This window comes from Dasypus novemcinctus, chromosome 2 (assembly GCF_030445035.2).
Source record: "Dasypus novemcinctus isolate mDasNov1 chromosome 2, mDasNov1.1.hap2, whole genome shotgun sequence".
Taxonomy (NCBI): domain Eukaryota; kingdom Metazoa; phylum Chordata; class Mammalia; order Cingulata; family Dasypodidae; genus Dasypus; species Dasypus novemcinctus.
In genome coordinates, this window is record NC_080674.1 from 89,727,914 (window position 1) to 89,753,128 (window position 25,215).

Consider the following 25,215-nt stretch of genomic DNA (forward strand, 5'->3'; position numbering starts at 1 on the left):
TTTAAATAGAATGGAAATTTTATCAGTTGGTTTTTCCACATCTTTTTTCCCATCCTGAAATTTCTGACAGAGCTTTCATTTATTTACTAATGATTTTCATACTATTTTTTCTTCTGTCTAGCATGTACTGAAAAAGCTTCTGGCTATAACAGAACTGCTTCAACAAAAACAAAACCAGTACACAAAAACCAATGATGTCAGGTAGCAGCCTTCACCTCAATGGATTCAGCTTGCCCAATATGGTAATTCACATCACTATGTTTTCCTATGCTCTTGCCAAAAAATAGCACACCTTTCCACATTCCCAGTGATGTGTGAACTATGCAAACAAAAACCCAAGATTCTGCTGGTGAATAAATTGCCAGCAGCTTTGTAAGCTATCTGTGCAGGATATTTGCACTTTTTCCACATGGAACTAATCTTTACCAACCTCTGAGCCTTGGTGTACAGATCACCTTTCACAAAACAAAATGCTATGACTATATCTTGAACTTGGAAAATATATTTTCAATATATTCAGTTGCCAAAGTGTTTCTGTGTCTTGGAAAAAGAACTATGAAATCAACTGACAAGAAAAAGCATTCTTTATTGACAATTGCTATGACTGGATTGCAGACTGGTCTTACTGTAACTTCTTCCTGATAAAGAATATGACCGTTTGACTGTTCCATGACTTTGTTTTTACAGTTTCCAGAGTTTGCCATTACAATAGAACAATCTTCGTTGTATACTTTTTAAAAATATTGTGTTATTTCTCTTGCTGGAATTGTTGAAATATATAGAATGGATCTATTGTTCATCAGCTTTATTTTTAAACATACCAGTTATTTTGTTGAAATTGTCCAAGACTGTATTTAGAGCTCATAATGCTTTTGTTAAATGTTTACAATAGTAAATAATTTGAATTAAATAAATACTATTGGTCATCCTACTGATCATTACATGTACACACATTCATCTATTTCATAGATTACTATTTCTTTTAATGGAAGGAAGAAGAAAAAACACCCTAGAATGCTTTTGTTCATTAATTCCAAGTTGATTTTTGTACTCCCCTTTTGATTATGTAAACAATTTCATCAACCACTTAACACTTTATCCATCTTTGAACTTCAGACTACTTTGTTGTTATCTGCTGGATATTTAGTTTGACTGTATAGTTTTATTTGCTTCTGTATGTGTGTTTTTGTGAACTGTTCACAAGGGTTAAGTTAAAATAAAAGCAAGGGATATCTTGCATAATTGATTACTCCTGTCTATGTATAGCTAGTCTTGTTATCCTCTTCATTCTTTAGGGGCAGATCAGACTTTAGCACTAGAGCAAGGCAGGGAGATGAAACTTGAGATTTTCGTTAATAAAGAATTCCACATACATATTCAGTGTATAGACATATATGCATATGTTACACAATTCCTTCATTCTCCTAATTGTATAGGGGAAACTAGACATAGAAAAAAATATAAGGGAGAATATCATTAGTAATCAAAGTGGGCAACTGAGACAGGAATCTAGGGAGAAAATAGGAAAAAAGTTTGTCACAGTAAAGAAAACTTTTCTGAAGGCCTAGATTGCAAGACCAATGCTTTATTCTGTTCCAGTGATATGTAAACTATAGGAGAAAACAAAGTCATCAAGAGTTTAAAAGATTTTTGCTTACTAGAGTTTTAAGCTGATGGCAGTTATCTGTTGGAGACAGCTGGCCCTGGTGTAGCTTCAGTCACAGTTCAGTGGCGATTACTAAAATTCAACACATCGTTTGCTACATTTGCATGTCATTTCAAGTCATCTATTCTCTCCCTTCTTACTATATCATATTACTTCCTTTTCCTCTTTTCCATCCTTCCTGGACTACTACAGTAGTATCCTAAGTTGGTTTCCTTCCCTGGTGTTAGGGGATAGGGGATAGACTGGAAGGGACAAGGAAGGACTAGTAACATATCCTAAAATGTTTCAAGAGCATGTAAGAAGTCCCAGATTCTAGTGTTAAGCAATATGGTTCTCTCCTAATTGTACCTCTCTCTTCAGCCATACTACCTATTGGCTCTTCCTCAGTCTAGACCAAGATATTATTAACACAATCTCAGCTCAAATCCAGTCCTGATCACCTGAAATGCTTCTTCCACTTCTGCCTTTTACAACAAAATACAAACTTAAAGATTTATCCTTTTTATATTTTAATTACGTTTCCTAAGCTAGAGTGTTGTCAATTACCTTTGTAGGCCATACAACGTTGCAATAAAACCTCTCATTAATTTTTTTACTGGGGCTGGATGGGAAAATTTTCAAAGATAATAAAAGTGGACCTTGCTCTGGTGCCAAAATGAAGTGCTCTGAAGGGGAACAGGAGATAAATTGTGGATATTCTGCAATTGTGTCTACACCTAGCAGCAACGCTACTCAACCTGGACTACATTGGACCGATTATAACTTCACCTTTTCTCACTCCACTTTTGTAAAATCCTACTTCATGTAATTTCATTCCCCTCACCCCAGTAGATATGAGGAAGAAAAATAAAAACTCAAGCCTAGAATGCAAAGCATTATTTGAACTATATCCCACAGTAAATATTACCCTGAAATACAAAGATCAAATTAAAATGGTATTTACTGTTTTTTTTTTTTTTTTTTAAGATTTATTTCTCTTCCCTTCCTACCCACCCTACCCCGGTATTTACACTCTTAACAGAAAGCATGTTTTGAGATGCACTGGGAGTGAAGAGGTGTATGGAGCCACAGAATTTATTTAAATTTGGGCCAGTTAAGTTCCTCAGATTCAATTCAGTTTTCCAAAAAAAATACGGCTTAACGCGTAGAATTCCACAATCCGGTTCCACTTTGGAAACTTGGTAATAAGATCACTGTTAAATAATTGAACAAATGCAGTAATAGCATTCTTTTAACACTTAACTCTATATGTGCTGGTACTATTTTGATTTAATTCTATAAGGAATAGGCATTATTTTCCCTATTTTCAGCTTGGAAAACTAGTACAAAGAGATTTATGAACTTGTTCAAGGTCAACAGTAAAGAAGGTACATAATTTGGTACCATACTGTCTGTGCTTATATTTTTATACCAATTTCAACCTGAATTAAATTTCTTGAAGATAGGTATTAGAGTTCCTAGGCATTTTTGTAAATTATCTATATGGCTTCATTTATAAGTGATCCACATTAGGTTAAAGTCTATAGTTAACTACAGAACTGAACATATAATCTGTTACTACCTATTGACCAATAGGAATTTAAGATTTTTATCTAGACAACTACTAGATAAAATAGCTGCCTATTTGATTTCTTTTATTGTTACACATTTGGAAATGCTTTCAAGATGACCAAGTGAGGCAAACAAATACTCAGTTCACAGGATGATTAGCTTTCAGTGCCATGCAACAGGTGATTTACATTCTGGAGTCCAATAGTGACACAGAAAGCTAAGTATATCAGAATGGCATGAAAGCCATCTATAAAGATATAGAGTAATAAATATGGCTTAGCAATTCAAAGCTGACTACTAAATTTTGGTTTCTGTGGTGCCTTCTTTCAAAAAGGATTTACTTATTGCATTTTGTTTTAGGCAATATAGGCAAATAAATTATACCTTTAATCTGGCTATGACAGAAAGACTTATTTTATAATACTCATGGTAGAGCAAGATTATCCAAACCATGTGTTATTTTAGCTCTTTTGAAGGTATCTTATTTTCACATACACCACCCTGAAAGACTATTTTTTAAATGTCATAATAGTTTAATATGGTTTGATGTTTCACATTATGATGTTAAATGCCAGGTATATGCTTCCTGCTTCTGTTGATTAGCTAGCATTGACAAATCAACTTCAAACTGTTAGAGAGAATCTACCAGGTCATCATCAGTCCATTCTTCCTAAGAAGGAGAAAGAAAATATGGTAAGAATACCATTTATAACTGAAGCATAACCAGTGTTTTTTTTCCCTCTTTGCCTCACTTTAGGAAAATACTGTTCTCTATTATAATGCTGATTACAGAAGATAGATAAACTAGGAAAATTTGTAGTACGAGCCCACCAGAAACAAGTTTAGAGTGACCTGCTCCCTCCGATTACTTCTGACAGGTACAATTTAAAAAGGAGCGGAGAGACTTGTTGGACAGTTGACAGAACAAAAATTCACCATGTGTGAGCATCCCTGCAGCCTTTTATGTACATAAGAGAAGATCTATCATTAAGTATCATTACATCATAACAGGCTAAGAAAGCAGTGAGAAAAAAATTTCTAACAATGGGCAATGCACATAATTAAGGGTATAAGAAAATGAAGGCTTAAAAAACCTACAAGTTTACCCATATGCTTGTATTCTGGAACAATAAATCCTAACAATATGGGCACACCATAAAGTGCAAATAAAGTAACTTAAAATTCACCTTTGGAGTAAACATACCTCCTCATGTTTGGATTTCTTTGAGATATAATCATCATCTTCATAGCCTTTCCTCTTCTTCCTATAATTAAGCAAGTCAATATGCAATCCAATACTGGCAACAGAAACTATAAAATCTCTAGGAATAAACTAGCAAGGCTATATGAAAACTTATATATGTATGGAAAGACAAGACTTGGATAAATCTCCAGTTTATAGATAGAAAGAAATAATATTCTTTACTTTAATCTGTCAATTTAATGCAATTCTAATAAGATCCCAGTAAGATTTTTCATGGAATTTGTCAAATTGAATACTGACCTGGAAAAAATTACGCAAAAAATAGCAAAGACTTGGGGGTGGGGCAGGGAAGGGACACAAGGTGGGGGATACCTTGTTCCAGCTATTACAAAAAGACTATAAAAGTTATGTTAGTTTAAAAATGTGGTATTAGCATAGAATTAAACACACCAATAATAAGAGGAGATAGGCCTAAAATTACCCATGTGTATATACAGGAATTTAATCCATGATGAAAAGAGTACCACGGAAATAACAGGGCAAATATAAAATATTAAAAAATGGGTTAATTGGAACAAGGTTATTTATTTCAAAATAATATTAGGGAACTCTATATTATTCACAAACAATTCTGAGTGGTTTAAACTGCTAAATAAAAGGCAAAACAAAACATTAAAATAGGATAAAGGTGTTCAGATGTGAAGCATAAAGCAAACAACAAATTTTCTATATCAAAAAGTCAAAAACAGGAGTAGGTGTAGCTCAGTGGCTGAGAACCTCCTTATAAATAAAACGCATCAAGCCAAGAAAAAATTTTTAAATGTCAAAAACAATTTAAAAAATAGCTGCATCATATATAAAAAGATCAAGTTATAGAATCTATAAAGGACTATAAATTCACAAAATAGCTTATCAGAAAACTGGTAAAAGGTCATGAATAGGCAATACAAAACTATTACAAATGATTGTTAAACACAAACATCAAGATATCATAATGGGAAGCAGATTTGCCTTAACTGATTAAACGTCCGCCTACGACATAGGAGGCCCAGGCTTCAAACCCGGGGCCTCCTGGACCCTTGTGGAGCTGGCCCGTGTGCAGCGCTGATGCGTGCAAGGAGTGCCGTGCCACGCAGGGGTGTCCCCCAAAGGGGAGCCCACGCACAAGGGGTGCACCACTCAAGGAGAGCTGCCCTGTGCGAAAAAAAAAGCGCGGCCTGCCCAGGAGTGGTACTGCACACAGAGCTGACGCAGCAAGATGATTCAACAAAAAGACACGCAGATTGCCAGTGCCATTGACAAGAATGCAAGTGGATGCAGAAGAACACATAGTGAATGGACACAGCAGACAATGGGGGGCGGGGGGAAATTGAAAGAGAAATAAATTAAAAATCTTAAAAAAAATTTCATAGTAATCAGGGAAATGCAAATTAAAATAACAAATTTGATACTGTGTTTTCACCCACACATTGGCAAAACTTACAGACATTAACTATTGTACAACATGTATAAGTATGAAAACATTCATGTACTCATGTAAAGAGAAAACAAACTTCGTACAAATACATTAATATATGCGGAGAAAGTTGGCAAAGAGAAACACCAACTGAAATTATTTCTGGGGTTTTGACTGGGATATGGGTACAAGGGAACTTTGGCTTTATCAGTATTTTTAACTTCAATAATAATGAAAAGTTACTGTGTAATGAAAAATAAAGACAAAAGACTTAAAGAGTCAAGAAAAAGCAGTATTTTCCTAAAGTAATGCTACTTTATGGTGTAGTCCCTGCACAAGTCTCGGTTCATGAACATTCCAGTTGGCAATGAATTAAGTACAGAAACTGAATACATGTTTAGAAACTTATATAGCAATTTTACAGATTAATTTTATGACTGCTGACTAATAAAATTTGAGCTTATATTTGTGTATCTTCATTTTTCTAATAACTTTTTTTTAAAGAATTTAAAGTTTTATTCCCCTAGTAACTCATTTTTTATTGCATTTTACACAGTATATATAACAAATTAAAAATCAGTCCATCACACAGTTGAGAATCACTCCTCAATTTGCTTGGCAGTGTAAAGCAGAGAGTAATATAGAGATACAAACTCTGAAGAGTTTTAAATTATAGCTTATTTAATTATCTAGCTAGAAGGGTAAGATGAATAGTTCAATGGTCTAATCCAAGGGTTAGCAAAATTTTTCTTTAAAGGGCCAGAGTAAATAGTTTTTACTTTGGAGGCCAGACAGTTTCTGTCAAAACTATCCAACTCTGCTGCCATAGCTTGAAAATAGCCAGAGGCAACTGTATTTATAAAAATAGGTGGTGAGCTGGATTTGGCCTATGGCCCATAGTTTACCAACTCCCGGTCTAAGCCATTTCAAAATCAGTATAAAAAAGAACCTAATCAGTACTAAAATACTTTTATTTATGAAAGTGAACCTTCCTTTGCTTCCTTGTAACACCTCTTCTTCATTCCTCTTACCACTGAAACCCAGAAGTGAAACCTGTAAATTTCAGGTTTTAGACTAAACCTTGTTTAGCAGCTGTATAATCATGACATAATAGTATAATCATGACATAATAGTCCCAGTATTTTGCACACTTCACAAGCTCCTGGATATTTCCCTACTATAAGTGTACAGATAAATTTGAATCCAGGGTACCTTATCTGAAGGCCTTCAAGTAACTTCTCTGTCTTCTCATACACTATCTACTAAAATATGCTCACCAATTATAAAGATAAAAAAATATCTAAAATGAACCTTAACTCTAAGATACCACAACTAACTTCCACTAAAATTTAACAAGGCAAAAGAACTTCAGAATTGGAACGCATTCTTCATAAAACAGAGATAACTTTTCTTATGGTAGTTTCATTATTCCCATTACCTGCTCAGATACCCAATTGCTCAAACTATAAGATTAGGCCTAAGCAGGCCCTTCCAATTTGCAAAGGATAAAGTGCACGAATATGATGATTTCTACATTCAGCCTACAAATCAATGAGACACTAAGGGGGTTCCTAATAGCTGCAAAAAGAAATGAAACAGCACACATTTTCTGACTAGTTCTGTTGTCAAAATAAAATTTACCACTGAAAGAAAATATACCAAGTCTCCCTACTTTAGCTCATGGGAACAAATCCGGAATATTATACTTGTTTCACAGATCAGATAGTACATCTGTGAAGAATCCAAAGATTTAAAGGACAGGAAAAGGTTTAAAGATTCCTTTAGAAGACTGCTCATGGACTCTCATAAGGAAAAACAGGACAGGGTCTGCAACCCAAAGAACACATTAGTCATAGCAAGATCAGAACAGTACTATGGAAGCCAAACAATTTATCTTATGTTTTCTCCCATAAGAAACGTCCATTCAATAATAAAATCTGATTTAATGGATAAGTAAGTTTCCCTCTGATCAACATTTTACCAATTAAATGATTCATTTTAAGGACCAGCTATACTAGAAAATAGTATTATTTCTTGAGCGATAGTATTAACATTTACTTACGTAATTACATTAAGTGCAAGCTCAGCAGAGTGACATCTCTCCAACTTCTGTTTCAGAACAGCAACTTCTTCAGATCTGGGTGGTTCATATTTTTTCACCAAGTTTCTCATGCCTGCAAAGAGAATAAAAAGAGTTTTAAACTAGGTAATGAAAGGCCTTGGTCTTATAATAAGAATCAAATAATACTGCCCCATCTTGTTATGGGAAAAACCAAATACTCTTGAAATAATGTTGTTACTCTCATCAGGATTTGTATCATTCTGCATTAAAATCCAATGAACACCATATTTCTAATTTGAGTAATTACTACTGTCCATTTAGGCCATATCATATACAACATAAACATAAGCATTCTCTACTGTCCTTAAGATTAATTTTAAGCAAATCATAGCACCAAACACATTCATAGCATATTGTCCTACAGAAGGGCCAAGAATGTACTTCTTGTTTACAAAGAAAATCAGCATTACAGAATATGTAATAAACAAAGGATGCTTAGTAAAATTGTGTTAATGACCCTTTGCATTAACAAAATGCAAAACCTATACAATGGAGTATTACCGAGAATATACAAGAAATGTCTTTAGGTTAAAAGCAAACTACTCTGAGTAACTTTTTAATTATAGAAATATCCTCCAGCTGAACCTGTTTAACTCACTCAACTATAGTAAATCAAAGAATATAAATCTCAAAATGTTTTTAGGGGAATCAGGAGAGATCCGGAGCTTATCAACCATAAATGTGCTCCAAATGGTTAACTATGCTATCACTTATTTCATAATGCAAATATACCAGTATTTTCAACAAAATTAATACTTAGGGACTCAATACCTTTAGAAGAATATCCATTTCCAAAAAAAATATAAGATACCTTAATATTGTTAAAGCCCAGAGTATTTTATCAAGAGATGTTCTTATTTCAAATTAAAATAAGTGGAGCAAAATTAAGGTACTGAGAAGAAATCAGTAATAAAACTGTCAGGTATAAAATGATACAGTGCATAATCTATAATCCTACAATCTAAAGCCAAATCACAATTAGTTTTGAAAGTGAACCCTCTAGTGGTACAACTGAACACCTACAGTCTTATCATTTCTAAATCACAAATCCGTTACTCAATTGAAGAGCCCTCAAGATCACTTTAAGCAGAGAATCAAAAATTGATACCTTAATGGCTTTAGGCATCTTAACTCTTAAAAACATAAGACATAAAAATGGGTACCTATTTACTATCATCCAAGATCAAGACCTTTTATTTTATTGGCTTATTCAATATCTGAATTTGTGATTTAGCTTTAAAAAGTGTAATTTAATTAATTGATTTTAAAAAAGGCTTCAGAACAAACACACTTGAATTTCTTTTTCTTTTTTTCTTTTTTTTTTTTTGAGGTACCAGAGCCAGGGATTGAACCTGGGACCTCATATGTGGGATGCTGGCACTCAACCACTGCGGCACATCAGCTTCCCTGAGTTGATTTTTTCTTCTGTTTGCTTGTTGCTTGCATTTGTTTTTTCAGGAGGCACTGGGAACCAAACCTGACCTCCCATGTGGGAGGCAGATGTTTAACCACTTGAGCCATATCTGCTCCCTCACAACTCATCTTAAAGAGTAGCAATTAGCTATAAGCATTCAGTGTGACACAGGCAAGAGAAAAAGAATGGAAAGAACTGGTCAATCCAGCCAGTCAGTTTTAAGTGGAGGTTGCACTATATCTTAAGACAAGGTTTTTCTCAACCTCAGCACTATTGACATTTTGTACTAAATAACTCTTTGTTTTGAGAGGCTATATGAATTTCCTGAGGCTGCTGTAAAAAAAACTATCATCAACTTGATGGCTTAAAACAACAGAAATTTCTTCCCACAGTTCTGGAGCCCAGAAGTCAAAAATCAGTTTCTCTGGGCCAAAAATCAAGGTGTCAGAGGGGCCAGGCTTGCCCTGAAGGCTCTAAGAAAGAATCTGTTCCTTTCCTCTTCCAGCTTCTAATAGCTGCCAGCATCCCTTGGTTTGTGGCCACATCAATCCAGTCTTCAAAACTACAATCTTCAAATCTATCTCTGCTCCATCCATCTTCACGTAATTTCCTGTGCATCAAACCTCCATCTACCACTTTTTAAGGAGCCTTACAATTGCATATAGGGCCCACCTGGATAATCTCTCCATCTCGAGATCTTAATCACACCTTCAAAAACCCTTTTTGGGGGCCATATAAGGTAACAGTTACAGGTTCTAAGGATTAGGATGTGGATATGGGGCGGGACATTTTTCAGCCTACCATAAAGGCTATCCTATGCATTGTAAGATATTTTGCAGCATTCTTCTTGCGTCTACTCACTAGATGCTAGTAGCAGCCCTACCCTCACACTTGTGACATCCAAAAATATCTTCACATATTACCAAAATCACCCCCAATTTAGAACCAGTTTTCTTGATAGAAACTAACAAAATGAGTAACTAACTAGTTAAAGCCAATGTATCCACAAATCCAAATTTAAACATTATCCTTAGATCTTCTCAGAGCTTATCAGATACACTTAGAAGGACCCTAGGTTTGAATCTCTATATCTTTTCTGAGTCTGATTATATTTTCATTCTTAATGAATTTTATATGAGTGAAGCACTTTCTTTCACATGCCTTCTATTTGTTCTCCACCAATGTATCATTCACAACTCCAAGATACAATAATTCAATTAAAGTATATCTTAAAAATCCACATTATTTCAAATTAAGTATCAAGCTGATATTTATGTAAAAAGTTGCTTTGTAACAACATTTTGTAAAGCATTCTATTTTACTTACTTTTCATTATCTCTAGTAACTGTGACAAGCAAGTTCTATTCTCTTTCAGCATAAGGCTCTCTGATAAATAACTGGTAAAAAAGGAAAAAAGTTCCAGAGTAAAAACATCTATGAAAAACATACACCATCTTGAATAAACATGACATCAATTATTTTCCTCTACATTTTATCAAAGGCAATTTTTAATTAATTTATCATAGATGTCTTAAATAACAATACTTGAACTCTGCAAAACTATAATCTACAACTCCTACAGTCTTAAGGATTTACTACGATTTACATTAGATTAAAAGACTGGCACTAGTAAAGATTCTTTCTCCCCTTTATATCAATTCCATAGCAAGTGTAGCTGCTCTTCTTGGGACTACCACAGTCAAACCAGTCCTGGAGAATATCTTCCCATGCTTTTACAAATCTGTTACATCTTATTTGCATCTAGTCCAATTCAAAGGTGTTAATACTTCTCCATAAATGTGATATAAAGCCCATTTTATATAACTTTTTCTCAGAATCACCAATAGTAATATGAAAATTTAATTTCTATAATTAAACTTCTAGTTCCTTTGAGGTTTTATGTCCCTGAACTTGATCTATAATTTATAAAAGCCCAAATGAACAGATTCTAAAGGCTTAAGTATTAAGTAGTCTTTCAAAAATAAGTGCAAAAAAAAAAAGGTATTAACTTTTCCCTCATTTGAGATAGTTATGAAAGGTAGGAAGCAAAACAATGCTTTAAGAACTTCTGTTCTTAATTTAAATTACAAAATTCTGGTAAGTTTTACCTCACATCTTTATCATTTATTTTGGGAGTTAATTTTGGACATGAAAATCACTAACTCCCTTGACTACCAATTCTCAAAATGGTTATTCACTCAATAACAGAATTTTTTCCTTTCCCATTTTTCCCTGTAACTCCTTAAACTTTTGTCATCTTTTGTTTCTTCTTTTTATTCTCCCTTTGTTTTCTGTCTCCTAAGCATAACAGTGATACATTTAGTTTTAGGAATTAGCTGACCTGACACTCTACCTTTGTGAAAATTTTTAGAGACTTTTTTTTTTTGAGTTACCAGGGTCCAGGGATGGAACCCAGGACCTGGTATGTGAGAAGCCAGCATTTAAACACTGAGCCATACTGGCTCCCCTGCATTGGTTTTTTTATTTGCATTGTTTCTTGTTTTTGTTATGAGGTACCAAAACTGAACCCAGGATCTTGGATGTGGGAAGCAGGCACTCAACTGCTTAAGTCACATCCACTCCCCTAAATCAGAAAATTTAATAATCTTAGAGGTTTAATATTTTGATTTTTTTAAAACCCATAGGTAAGTAATATTATCTAAAAGATCAAACTAGCAGTTGAGAAATCCAAAATGAAAGAGAGAAAACCTCAGAGCTAGCAACAACAAAACATCCCTGGAGCAATAATCTAAGGCAGCATCTAGAATGTGATATCAGCACATGAGGTTTCCCTTTTTGAAATCAGCAATAAATACAAAACGTATTTCCAGCTATGTATCCCAAAAGTTTGCCTGTAAATCAGCTGTCCATTAAAAATAATCTGAAGCATTCTGCCAAGGGACATTTAACCTTGGAAAGCTACAAAAACCTACTTAATTCAGTGAGTTCAGGGAACCACAATTTCAATTTCACCTATCAGAAATCAGAGCTAAACTTCTAAGATGAAAAAAAAATTCTAATCTGGACTTTAGGATTATTCATCACCCTCTTATCTACGTAAGAATTATCTTGCTACATTAGATAAATCACTGTACATCTGTATAAGATGCTTCAAAAATTAACCAAACTTTTAGTTTTAAATTTTGGGAAATGGGGCTTTTTTCCCTTAAGAGAATGGAAGCTCCACACCTAAACTCAATACAGCAATTATTTACATGGGTATCTTTTCTAAATTGGGCAGGGATTTATATCTTGTGCATTTTTACATTCTTATAGTACACTGCACAGTCCATAGGAGGTACCCAATGTTGCTCAGTAAATAAATGGAGGTATAAATCACTTTGAGATTAACTATATATATTTACTGACTGTTGATGAGTTGCAGTTTGTAGAGGCATATGTAAATTAAAAAACAAGTCCACAATGACTTATCTTGGACCCAGATGTGTTTTGGCATTCAGAATTATTCATATTTTAGAAAGGTAATATGACAGATATACTATGAAATGTGAAATAATCCCAGTGGTATCTAAGGCATCCTATAATAAGGGATTTTAATAATATGCAAGGAAACATACAGATAATCCTAGTAAGTGGAATAAAGACTAAATCACACATGTTCACGTTTGCTGCCACCATGTCAATGGATTTTGAAATTAAGGATGAAGGATTATAAACCTGTAGAATAGTTCAAGTTTCATTATCTTTCTTCCTAAGTTTTTTATAGGAATGAAATCAGAGAACTTAGAAGGTCATGAGGAGAAATTAAATGAAGAAATTTTTTAATACAGTCTATTTTCATTCTAGCCTGTGTTTGAGTTAAGGGAAGTAATTACTGAGAGTATGACTTAATTGTTGAGGGTATGATTCTACTCAGGCAGATATGGGTTTGAAACCCAGATCTACCATTAACCATTAGTAGGAACTTCCTATAAACCAATATAAAATAATAATAATGGTATAATAATATTTAATCTGTGCATAAGACATTGTGAGAATCAAATGAATTTAATTCATGTAAAGAACTTAACACAGTCTGGAGCTCAATGAGCATTTATGTATCAGCTATTGCTATTTACTACTATTTATGATTCAGTTACATATCACTGGACATTCTGTATAGCATTATTCATTCAACAAATCTTTACTGAATTCCCATGTACTGCACACTATGCCCTACAGCAGGGGAATAATGATAAAACAAGGTAAACATATTTGCTGCACTCGAGTTTGCTGACTAGTTCATAAAACCTTCAAATTTGCTGTACACTTATAGTTATATCGTCTTGGAGGATCACTTTTTTTCACTTCTACTTTAGTCATAAATGTATCCTCTTGGCTCAAAGAGATTTTATTCAATTTTTATAGATTCCCTTAAAAGGCAATTTTATTTCTTCCCTTAGTTACACTCACCAACCCTCCAGCTACAAGAAATATGAAGGACAATAGTCACTAATGGATCTTAATTAAAAACTCAGACTCCATGAAGAAGTAAACTGAGTGCATGTAGTCTGATCTAAGTTAAAACACAAATTAATACCTTTCCATAGTAATTCCAGCCCTGGAAGCACTAGATATAATAGCGGTCAGAGCAATTTGGGAAGGTGTATATAAAAGGTAAGCATCCGTCAGCGCAACTCTACTAAGAAAGTCATCAGCTGTTTTCCTCAAAAACTCAGGGTTCTCCAACATGGGATAACGAGTCTAGAAAGAAAGTGTACAAATGTTACTATTTCTAAGAGTTTAATGGAGCAGTAACAGTTCAAATATTTATTACTTATATTAAATAGAAAGTACTTAATATGGAATGCTTTTATAAAAGAAACTCCCTTTTCTACACCCCAGCAAAAGGAATAATCTTCCTATGTAAGATTATTTTGTATTCACTTTTTGAATGTGGCAAAGTTGTAGTCATTAAATTCTGGTTTAACAGCCTATATATCGTGTCTGATATTATCCTGTAACTCAGTGGCTTTCAAATTTTTTTTAATATGACGCAGAGTTAAGAAATATATACTTTAAGATACTATATATAAAATTCCCAGCATAGTAGTTGACACTATGTTCAACTACTTCCCTTCTCTTTGTCCTTTTCCACTTGAGGGGGATGGGAGGAGCTCTTAGAGATTCACTTGAGACTGGAATAGACCCAAGAAGAAACACGTATTTCTAGGAAAAAAACTTCCCAAGCAATCCAAGTGGTTAGATGTAAGGCCACATTTAGGAACTACAGCACCACCTCATGCTGATTTGAAATTCCTTCTACTTAAAGTTCTTCGGGGAAGAAATAAAATCTAAATGAATCTTAGTTTCATAAGAACATACTAGACCTTCCCAAATACTACAAAATATTTCTAGCATACATCCAAGAAATATGGAAGATACCAAGCTATGGTATAGGCAATCCTAACAATTGCTTATATCCTTTAAGATGAACCTTAAGTCATAAATCCTCAGATATATTTCATATATTCAGTCTGGGGGTTTGAAACTATGTATCCCAGAAAAACATATTCTTAAATTTAATCCATTCATCTGGGTGTAAACTCATTATAAATAGGACCTTCTGATGAAGCTACTTCAGTTGAGGTGTGATACACTCATTCGGGATGGCCCTAATCCTTTATAGGAGTCCTTTATAAACAGAATGAATACAGAGACAGAGACAGAGAGAGAGAGAGAAGCAACAGAAGCTGAAATCAACAAAGCCTAGAAGAAAACGGAGAGACCAGCAGACGCTGCCATGTGCCGTTCTATGTGACAGAAGAGCCAAGTATCACCAGCGGCTGTACTCTGGGAAGAAATTATCACATTGATGATGCCCTGACTTTGACATTTTCCTGGCCTCAAAACTGTAAGCTAACAAATTCTCATTGTTTACATTAACCTACTTCATGGTATTTGCTTTGAGTAGTCTTGGAAACAAATAGATTTTGATAAAAGGAGAGTGAGGTACTGCTATTATAAATGCCAAAAATGTAAAAACAGCTTTGGATGGATAGAGGCTAGAAAAATTGTGAGGTGCTTGACAGAAAAGGTCTAGATTACTTTGTAGAGACCATTGGTAGAAATATGGATGCTATAGGTACTTTTGAAGAGGGCTTAGGAAAAAAATGGTGTGTTACTGGAAACTGGAGGAAAGGAGATCCTTGTTTTAAAGTGGCAGAAAACTTGGCAAAATTGAGTTCTGATGTCGGATGGAAGACAGAATTTGAGAGTGATAAACTTGAATATTTAGCTGACAATACTTCCATACTAAATGTGGAAAGTACAGCCTGGTTTCCCTTTGAAATTTATAATACAATGGGACAGGAGAGGGATAAGCTGAAAACTGAACTCATGGGCACAAAGATACCAGAAATTGATAGTCTAAAGAATTCTGAGTTTCCAGAAAGTGAAAGCCCAGAGAATAGTGCTCCATGTGAAGGTTTAATTGAACATGGAACCAGTTAGCAATTTCTGTGCAAGTGAGGTCTGGAAATGCCATTATCCAGGAAGGATCTATGGGAAGTCCTACTGTCTGATGGTTTGGACCCATGTACTACATGCATAACTGACAAGGTTTTTTTTTTTTTTGCAAGATCTGTATGGGTAGAACCACTGTCAGCCTGGACTAAAAGAGACAGAAAATGGAAAGACTGAAGGCAAAATCATTTCAAGGGCAGAACCATGAAAGTTGAGGTCTGGACTTAAGACACCTTCTCAGGACAAGTGAGCAGGCCCAACCATGTGCATGGAAAGAGTGAGCCTGTCCCAGCACTTGGAGATGATGGGCCTTCCACCCTGTTGTTCAGGAAGAGTACTCCCATCCCAGGCTACGAACTTGGGGGATTGGGGAGAGTCAGGCTGCCATTATAATCTTGACAAGGGTAGAGCCCATGATCTGGGGATTTGAAGAGTCTGGGTGCCATATGATATTTGAAGAGTCTTCAAGCCAGTGTTCAGGGAGAGCATGACCACTGGGCAAGCACTGGGAAGGGGTGGGGCTGCCATGTCCTCAGGCGCAGGGGACAAAACATGGTTCCATAGATGACTCTCAGAACTTAACTCTAATAGAGTATGCCCGCTAGGTTTTGAAATTGTTTGGGACCAAGGACTCTCGTTTTCTTTCCAATTTCTCCCTATGGGAATGGGAATGTTTATCCTGTGCCTGTCTCTCCATTGTAAACTGAAAGCAGATAACTTGCTTTCTAGCTTTCACAGGCCCACAGATGGAGGGGAATTGTGCTCCAAGCCACACTTCACCCATAAATGATTCTGATGAGACTCTGTACTTAGCACTGTTACTGAAATGACTTAAGGCTTTTAAGGTGTGATGGAATGAATATATTTTGTATGTGGAAAAACATGTTTTTGGGGGGTGGAGTGTGATGGATTGAAACTGTACATACCCCAGAAAAACCTGTTCTTAAAGTTAATCCATTCCTGTGAGTGTAAACCAATTGTAAGACCTTTTGCTGACAATACGTCAATTAAGGACTTAATCCTATTACTAAAGTCCTTCATGAATGGAATGAATAGAGAGAGAGAGAAAGAGAAAGAGAGAAAGAAAGAGAGAGAAAGCAAGAAGCTGAAATAAAGAAACCCAAAGAGAAGGGGAGAACAGCAGACACCATTGTGTGCCTTGCCATGTGATAAAGGAACCAAGGATTCCTGGCAACAGGTCTTTGGGAAGAAAGTATCAAGTTGATGATGCCTTGATTTGGACATTTTCCCAGCCTCAGAACTGTAAGCTAATGAATTCCCATTTGTTTAAGCCAACCCATTTCATGGTATTTGCTTTGAGCAGCCTTGGAAACTAAAACACGTTCAAATCTGGAAGCAATAAGAAATCTTTTATACACCCTGAAACAAAATATCCAGTCAATTGTGCAATGATACCCAGGCCTTGTCATTAATTCAAAATGCTTAACTTCTGATATGACAAATTCAGACACTACTCTGACCACAACTGCCTCCTTTCCTAACACATTTGCTCAATTACTTCACAGGTGTTCTTAGACTCCTCCTCAAGAACTTCTCAGTCCGTTATCCCTCCACTTGCTCCTAGTCAACAGCATCCTCCAGTCTTGAGATCCCTCCAAATTCCAAATATATTGCCAACCCATTTCTGGCAAAACTTACAACAGTGATTGACTCCAACCAGCCTTCTGATTTGCATCCATACCCAGATTTCTATGTCCTGCTAGTGAATACCATACAATCAGGAGGCCCGGTATTGTTACTATAAATTCATGGTCACTGATCTCAGTAGGGCTCTCACCACTGCCTAGCAATGACATTTCCATAGTAAATTTGTTCTCTCTTTTTTTAGTGATTATGTCAAACATTTTTCACCTGTCTCTGGTAATTCTCAGAACTCCCATCACTTTCAGAAAATGATCTCTGCTTTTACTGAATAAAGAAAGGCACTATTTCCAACCACCAGTAATTCTCCAAGCCTAACCACTAGCTTATAGCTTCCTCTTTGCCTCTTGTTAAAACAAAGAGTTTATCATTCCCTCTAAGGCAGGGGTTCTTAACCTTTGTTCCACGGACCCCCTTCGTCAGTCAGGTGAAAACCACAGACCCATTACTAAGTCTACACTATATTGTGTATTCTGTAATAAATATATCACACTCACACCAACACATCCCCACAAAAATATTTTTTTTAAATTTCCACTCAAGCTCACAGACCCCTTGCTAAGAACCACTGCTCTAAGCCCAATTCTTCTACCCATGTGTTAATGTCCATGTCAGCCCTATCTACCTTATTCCAGAGAGAAACATGAGCTATATATTTTTTTTCCTTTATCTTAAATTTTTCCTCATTAATAGCTATCTTGCACCAACATTTACATACATATTATTCTCTTCCACAACTATTCCTTGACTCTATTTCTATCAGTTCTCCCATCTACTTTTCACCACCTCAAAAACAAACTTTTTAATCCCAGTTTTCTCACCTTCCATTCATTCCCCAACCAGCTCCAATGTGACTTCTTCCGCCATCACTCCAAAGAGACTAATTTTGCAAAGCTCACAAATGACCTTCTTGGCCCTAAATCTAGCAAATATTTTCAGTCCACTTTTACTCTGCCTGTACTCTGAGCATAAGTGGAGAGTTGCACATGCTCACTTTCTAAAAGTATTCTTTTTCCTTTGTTTCTCTAAACAGTCATACCTCTCTGATGCTCTTCAGTCTATTTACCAGATTCTTTTATTTCTGAAACCACCCTTCAAATATTTCTTCTAGCTAATCCACTCTACAAATTTTCCTGGGGAAAAAACATTCAAATCTATACTTCCAGTCTAGTCATCTTCTCTGACCTCCAGACACAAATGGCTTCCCACCAGGAGTTCTTGCAGGCAATGCAAATTCATCATGTCCCAAACCAAACTCATCAAGCCATCTACCAACAAGTATCTCCTCTGCCAGTGTTTCCTGTTATTGGTAAGTGTACCACCACCCATTTGCTCAGGCCAGAAACCTGGGGATTCCTCCACTGTCCTCACTCTCTATGTGCAATTAATACTCAAGCTTCTATTGATTCTGACGACTAAATATCTCAAATTTCTCTGAAGTCCAGGAAACTGTTGGGGTTCTTTAACACACCACAGTTTCTTGAATCTGGGCATTTCACCATGTAGGTGTTTCTGCCTGGGATGCTCTTCCCCTACCTCAATTCCTGCTCCTGCTCTAAATTTCACCTTAAATGACACTTTCTCAGGATTGTCTTCCTTTCCTCTCAGTCTGATGTCTCAAATTATCTTGAATGTATCTCTCTGTAACATTTAGGACACTCAGTATAGTCAATATTGTCTTCCCCATTAGATTGGAAAGTACACAAAAGTTAATACTACACTCGTCTTATTTCTGGCATAGAGAAGGTACTCAAATCGATCTGCACAACTGGGCTGAATGAACCAATTTCTGACTTCTGTTTGACTTTACTCAGATTATTCAAGTTCTCTTTTAGGGCCAAAACAACTTGAATAGCTTTCATCAATGTTTATTTACTCATCTTTTTGATGCCTACATACTGAATAAACTTCACAAAGCATTAAAAATGGAAGACATTTAGCAACCTTTTAAATTAAGAATTTTTTATGGTTCTTTAACTCAACAGGTCCAGATCCATTACAATATACTTCAGAGTTAGAAGAGTTATCTTAAGTTTTTAAAAACATTACTCTAAATTCTTAATGAATGAGATACTCTGTATGTCCCAACCAATCACCTATGTTAACAAGCTCTCCAGGTGATTTTTGACACACAACTAAGTTAAGAACTACTGCCCATGAGATCCAAACTAGACTCATATTTAAACCATGTTTTAACGACTGGGATGATTACAAGTTATAATACAATTTTGAATTTTTCTGGTTAAAGACCACCAAAGGGATATACTCTACTAGTTAACTTATATCAACAAGTTTACCTTTAAATCAATGAGGAAGCCCTCAAACGGTCTGTAAGGGTTGTGGACAATAAGGTGGAAATTAAGTTGCTGTATCAGTAGTAGTTCATATTCCAAAATCTGTTCTAGTGTCTTCTCCTGTCCAAGAGGACTCTCTCGAAGATTTCCAACAAATTGTGGACTAGAGACATTGAATTCATCGACTTTGCAGGCCAGAAAAGCACAAGTGAGCCTAGAGGAAAATAAAGGAGGTGGGGGGGTGGAAGGACATGCATGTATTTTAAGAAATAGCTAAATATTTTATTTCTAAAAGTGTTTTCTAAAATTGCCCAAAATTCACAAATGACTGTGCTAGGCACTGAAGGGACTATTACTACTACAACTTTTAAGATAGTTCCTATTCAAACTTTTTATCTATTAGGAAACTATAAAATTAGATTACACTATATATATTGTCAGTATTCTGTGTTTTTGACTTAATGGCATTTTCACATAGTTCTGGAAAAACAAAATAACTAAAGAAGAATAAGAGTACTTTGTATCATGAGATGCAGATGGAAGAGGAAAAAAATACGAGAGTGCACACTTTTATGTACTACATGAATGTGGGAAGATAAAATCAGAAAAGTAGTTTAAAGGAACACTGTAGAAGGCCATCAGTGGAAGTTTCCAAAGGCATATGCAGAGGGCCTTGTTATTTCAGGACAGAACAAAATTTATCTGGTCATTATGCGAAGTTCAGAACAAGAAACTAGTAAGAAAACTACAGAAACTATAGAAAAAAATCAAGATTACAAATAACATGGACATGGCCTAGATCAGTGGACATAGGATGAAAAAAGGGAAAATAAACAGAGAATGTGATTGACAGCAAGTTCTTTAATGAGAACCACAGGAATCCTATCTTTATCTTTAGTGATTAGCACAGTGCTTAATAGAAAGCAAAAATACAAGGACAATTTGAATTGGGGCAAGCTGAAATTCTTCAGTTCTGAAAACAAACAATACAAGCCTATATTGCCCATTTATTAAAGTCAATATTTTCTCACATGCACACAGACACACTCAAATAACAGAAAGGTCTTCTTAAATGAAAATTAGTATTACATTAGACAATCTTATACTCACATTATTATTCGGGGGTGGTATTCCATTACTGAGTTATTAAGATAAAAACGCTTGAAATACATACACGCTGTACCCTAAAGTTAAAACAAAACATATCACAAACTATTTGTATATACATGTTAAATTTTATGAAAAATAAATTAGTTACGCAAAGGTTTCTCTACAAAGGATGCCCATAAAAATACTAATACTTGTTAATTCTTCTTTAATCAAAATAAATTGTGATGAATTAGTACAGAAATGCCTGTATAGCCCAAAGACCCATTTCTGCGCTTTGAATGCCATGCCCCAGACCCCAAGGATAATCATCTTGTGGCAGTCGGCTTATTAAAAAAAAATACACACACACTTCATAATTCAGAATAACTTAAAAACAGTGTTGAATGAGAAAATATTTAGAAGTAAAATACAAATGTGCACAGCTTAACAAAGCAATCTTGCAAATATACATATACTGACAGACTAACACTGTTGGATAATAAGCCTTCTCTAAATCTACTCCAGGTTTGTGCTATAACCATGACCACTGCTGCCAAACCAAATAGTAGCAATGCCTAACATTTACTGAATGTTTCCTATCTGCCAGACACTGCACCAACACAAAACTATCATACTATTTTAATTCTTAAAACAGTTTGGTGAAGTATTTTTATCTCTACTTTTGAGAGAAGAAAACAGAGTATCAAAAAGGTTAACTGACTTGTTCAAGCTCACATATCTAATAAAGGACTGTGTCAGATTCAGTTAAGACGTGCATGTTCTTTTAATCACTCCATCATTCAGCTAGAACCAATGACATAGTCATTTAACTATTTTATGATGCAAAGAAACTTTCTATTTCAAGATTTTGTAAGTTTACCTTTGTCATTTAATTAAAACAAAACCCAAAGTTTTTCATGAATCATAAATAAGCATGTCATATAAAGACAAAGTCCAAAAAGAAATTCAATCAAGGATTAAATATCTTCACCTGGAAAGTCACGTAAATCTACTACCTTGTTTTATAGTTCTTTTATCAGAAGAGAATAGAAGCAAACCAGGATATAGAAACTATTCATGTAAATCTAAAATTCTTCCTGCATCTTTGATTTCTCAAATGAAAGCCTGATAAACTAAGAAAAAGTAAATACTGTGAATACTTTTAGGCTTCATATTCTTAGTATTCTTAAAATTTTCTCAACTCTAAACGTGGAGATTAGTTCCTAGGGGATTATTCCTACTGGGTCATGAGTTATTCACTCTGATTAACTTTAAAACTTGAACACTTTCACCTAAAAGAGATACTCAATATTTAATCATTACAACAAAACAAGATAATATTAGGGCAAACTATTTTTACCCCCTTTTTATGTTTCCTCTCAGCTTTTTTGATCTCAGCTCTTCTATAAATAACTGTTCAAACAAGAACAAACACAATAAGAACAATTATAGGCACAGTGTTTATATAACCATATAGTGAAAATGTTCTAATTACCTGTTTCTCATCATTGCCTCCCCCACCCTGCAAAAAGCAAAACAGCAACAACAGGGTCCAAATATCCAAGTACATAAAACAACTGTAAGACAATTTTATAACCAAAAATAAATTTCCAGCTTTTACCCATCAAGGTTAAAAAACAAAAACAAAAACAAAAAAAAATCCCTTACGACATGAGTATCAACTAGGGCATATTATTACAATTGATGAATGAATGCATTATTTCAAACATGAGCTGGGTATGATAGAGTTGTAAAAGTACTAATTTATGTTCTAGTCCCAGTTCTATTGCTCTCAAGTTGTGAACTGGAGGGAAAAGTAGTTTAATTTTCTTTCTCCATAAGATGAGGATGTCAGGACTTGTTCAATAGACATCAAAATTCTTTTATGAGACTTGAAACTTTTTAAGATACAATATAGGAATTAATGATTTCAGGACCTTAGTGAAAAATATATGTAAAGTGACATACACAAAAAAAATACATAAATTAAATATTTATATAACTAAGGTGCATTTTTGGAGAAAAGAGTGGTTAGGGAATTGAGTTGCAATTTAGAAAAGGGAGCATCAGGAAAGGTCAGATTTTATAAGCCAGATAAAGGACCATTAAATTTCACTACCATAACTTACCACAACAGACTTTGGCATTGTTGGCTTAAACACTGAACAGAATTCCAATAATCTTTTCTCATAGTATTTGCAGAGTACCATTTCTTCATGAGGTTCAAGAAAGACTAGATCATTTGGAAGAACCTTTTGATAAAAAGTCACAACACAAGTTTAGCTTTTTGAAGGCATTTAATGAACTAAAACCACATCATTTTTTCAGTTTCTCAACAAAGCAGCTGGCTGCCTAATTAAGGAACGAGCAATCAAGCTAGGGTGTGAGCATATGCTCACAAAGTTAAATTAAAAAACCGAGTGTCTTGTGGATAATTCTAACCCTTAAAATAGTACCTCTTAAAAACCCCTGGCAAAATGTCCACATAGAAGAGGTGGCATTGGAATGGGAAAAGTGGACATAGTGGACGAAGGGTATGGGGAAAGGCAGGAAGAGATGAGAGGTGGAGGCGTCTTTGGGACATGGAGCTGCCCTGGATGGTACTTCAGAGGCAATCACCGGACATTGTAAATCCTCACAGGGCCCACTGGATGGAATGGAGGAGAGTATGGGCTATGATGTGAACCAATGTATATGAGGTGCAGAGGTGCCCAAAGATGTACTTACAAAATCCAATGGATGTGTCATGATGATGGGAACGAGTGTTGTTGGGGGGGGGAGAGGGGGGGGGTGGGGGGATGGGGTTGAATGGGACCTCACATATATATTTTTAATGTAATATTATTACAAAGTCAATAAAAAAAAAATTTTTTAAAAAAAAACCCTGGCAAAAAGTGAAAACAAACAAAATACATCACCTTTTACATACGTTTGTAACCTCTCCATAGAATACAGGAAGTGGTTAAAAAAATACTATGATTTTACAAACATCGATTAGGTGCTGATTTTATAGACACAGCATAGCACTATGGTTTAGAGCTCTACCTCCTCTTACTAGTATTGTGGCCTGGAGAAGTTATTTAAACTTTCTGTGCTTTAGTTTCCCTAACTGTAGGATGAGGATAACAACATCTACCTCATGGGGTAGTCGTGAGGATTAAATACTTGTTAAATGCGTAGAATAGTGCCTGGCAAATAGTAAGCACAATGTACAATACTTTGTGTAGCACAAAAAATCAGTGATGTGAGACACATGAGTAAAGTGGTAAAAAAGTAAAGTAGCACAGTACTAATTACTTCTGAGGCATCACGTAGGCACTGAAGGTAAGCTTGTGTTGGAAGGCAGAGTGGAACATGTGAGAAACTGTAAGCTAAAGAGGTGGTTGTCTGGTGGTTTAGGTATCCTGTCTCCCTGCCTCAACTCTGCCTATCCAATCCTATCACCACCCTGCTGGCTGAGGGCTCTTTCTAGAAGAGAAGCATTATAAAGTTAATTTCCCATTTAAAATATTTTGGCGTTTCCCTACCTCTTCAGCTTAAAATTCAAACACCTTACTTCCACTTACAAGTTCCCTGCCTACATTCTCCTGCCATTCCCGCACAGGTACTCGGCTTCAGTCACACAAGACCAAGAGCATCCCACGGACCCATCCTGCAACTTCTTTCTACCTCTGCATCAGAGGCTCCGTCTGCCTGCAAGGCCCTCTCCCCATCTTCGCCGCCGCCACTTCGCCAAGGAACCCTCCCCGACATCCCCGCAGGGCAAGTGGGTGGTTCTGGGCCCACACTGCGTTAGCATCCTTCAAAGTCTCTTCGTCTTGTTACAAAGACTGGTTACTCTCCGTCTGCCCCTACACTACAGGGCTGGCGTTGTCCGTCTCAATACCCCAAACACCTCGCCTGTTTACTAAATAGCTAAACTCATCCCGCGTCGCTGGGACAAAGCGGGAGGGAGTGAGGATGTGCAGCAAGCTCCGGGAACGCGCTCGGCTGCTACGGATTTAGAAGGCTGCCGCCGGGATCCTCACCTTCCCGCTCGCCACCGCTTTGCATTTAAATGTGCGGTTGGCGTCAGCCCGCAGTCGTGCCAGCTGCTCCTCGCTGGCGAAAGTCCAGTGCCGCTTCTGGCTACTGTTGTGGTACATCTTGGTGCCCCACACAGGATTAGGAGGGGTAGGGGGCTGGAGAAAAGAGCCCCAAAACAGCAACACTAACTCTGCCTCGACCAGGACCCCGCGGAAGCCAAAGACACCGGGACTGCAGGCGCGGGCGCGCTGACGTCACGACCACGT

At 35.9% G+C, this 25,215-nt stretch overlaps 2 protein-coding genes across 3 annotated transcripts in view; one reads left to right on the plus strand and one right to left on the minus strand.

Annotated features, from left to right (window-relative positions):
- RASA1 (RAS p21 protein activator 1) overlaps window positions 1–1,249 on the plus strand; it is a 105,496-nt gene extending 104,247 nt beyond the window's left edge. For both annotated transcript variants that reach the window (XM_004470611.4, XM_058275695.2), the window contains exon 25: window positions 122–1,249. In XM_004470611.4, coding sequence (XP_004470668.1) covers window positions 122–205 — 84 coding nt within the window. In that variant the 3' untranslated portion in view covers window positions 206–1,249. The remainder of the gene's footprint in view (window positions 1–121) is intronic.
- On the minus strand, window positions 567–25,215 carry CCNH (cyclin H). Its single transcript, XM_004470613.3, has 9 exons — window positions 24,952–25,215; window positions 23,053–23,175; window positions 20,945–21,018; window positions 19,838–20,048; window positions 13,954–14,117; window positions 10,740–10,810; window positions 7,940–8,051; window positions 4,422–4,482; window positions 567–3,887 (listed from the first exon to the last, which is right to left on the minus strand). The coding sequence occupies exons 1-9, from the start codon at window positions 25,066–25,068 to the stop codon at window positions 3,849–3,851; spliced, it is 972 nt and encodes a 323-aa protein (XP_004470670.1). The 5' UTR covers window positions 25,069–25,215; the 3' UTR covers window positions 567–3,848.

What these genes read in the sequence shown, in the direction of transcription:
- CCNH (XM_004470613.3), bottom strand. Translation starts at nt 25,068, where the DNA reads ATGTACCACAACAGTAGCCAGAAGCGGCACTGGACTTTCGCCAGCGAG. An exon ending in AAGCGGTGGCGAGCGGGAAG is followed by an intron (nt 23,176 to 24,951) that starts GTGAGGATCCCG and finishes TTTTATCAAAAG; the next exon opens with GTTCTTCCAAATGATCTAGT. An exon ending in AGAAATCCAAACATGAGGAG is followed by an intron (nt 3,888 to 4,421) that starts GTATGTTTACTC and finishes TCTCCTTCTTAG; the next exon opens with GAAGAATGGACTGATGATGA.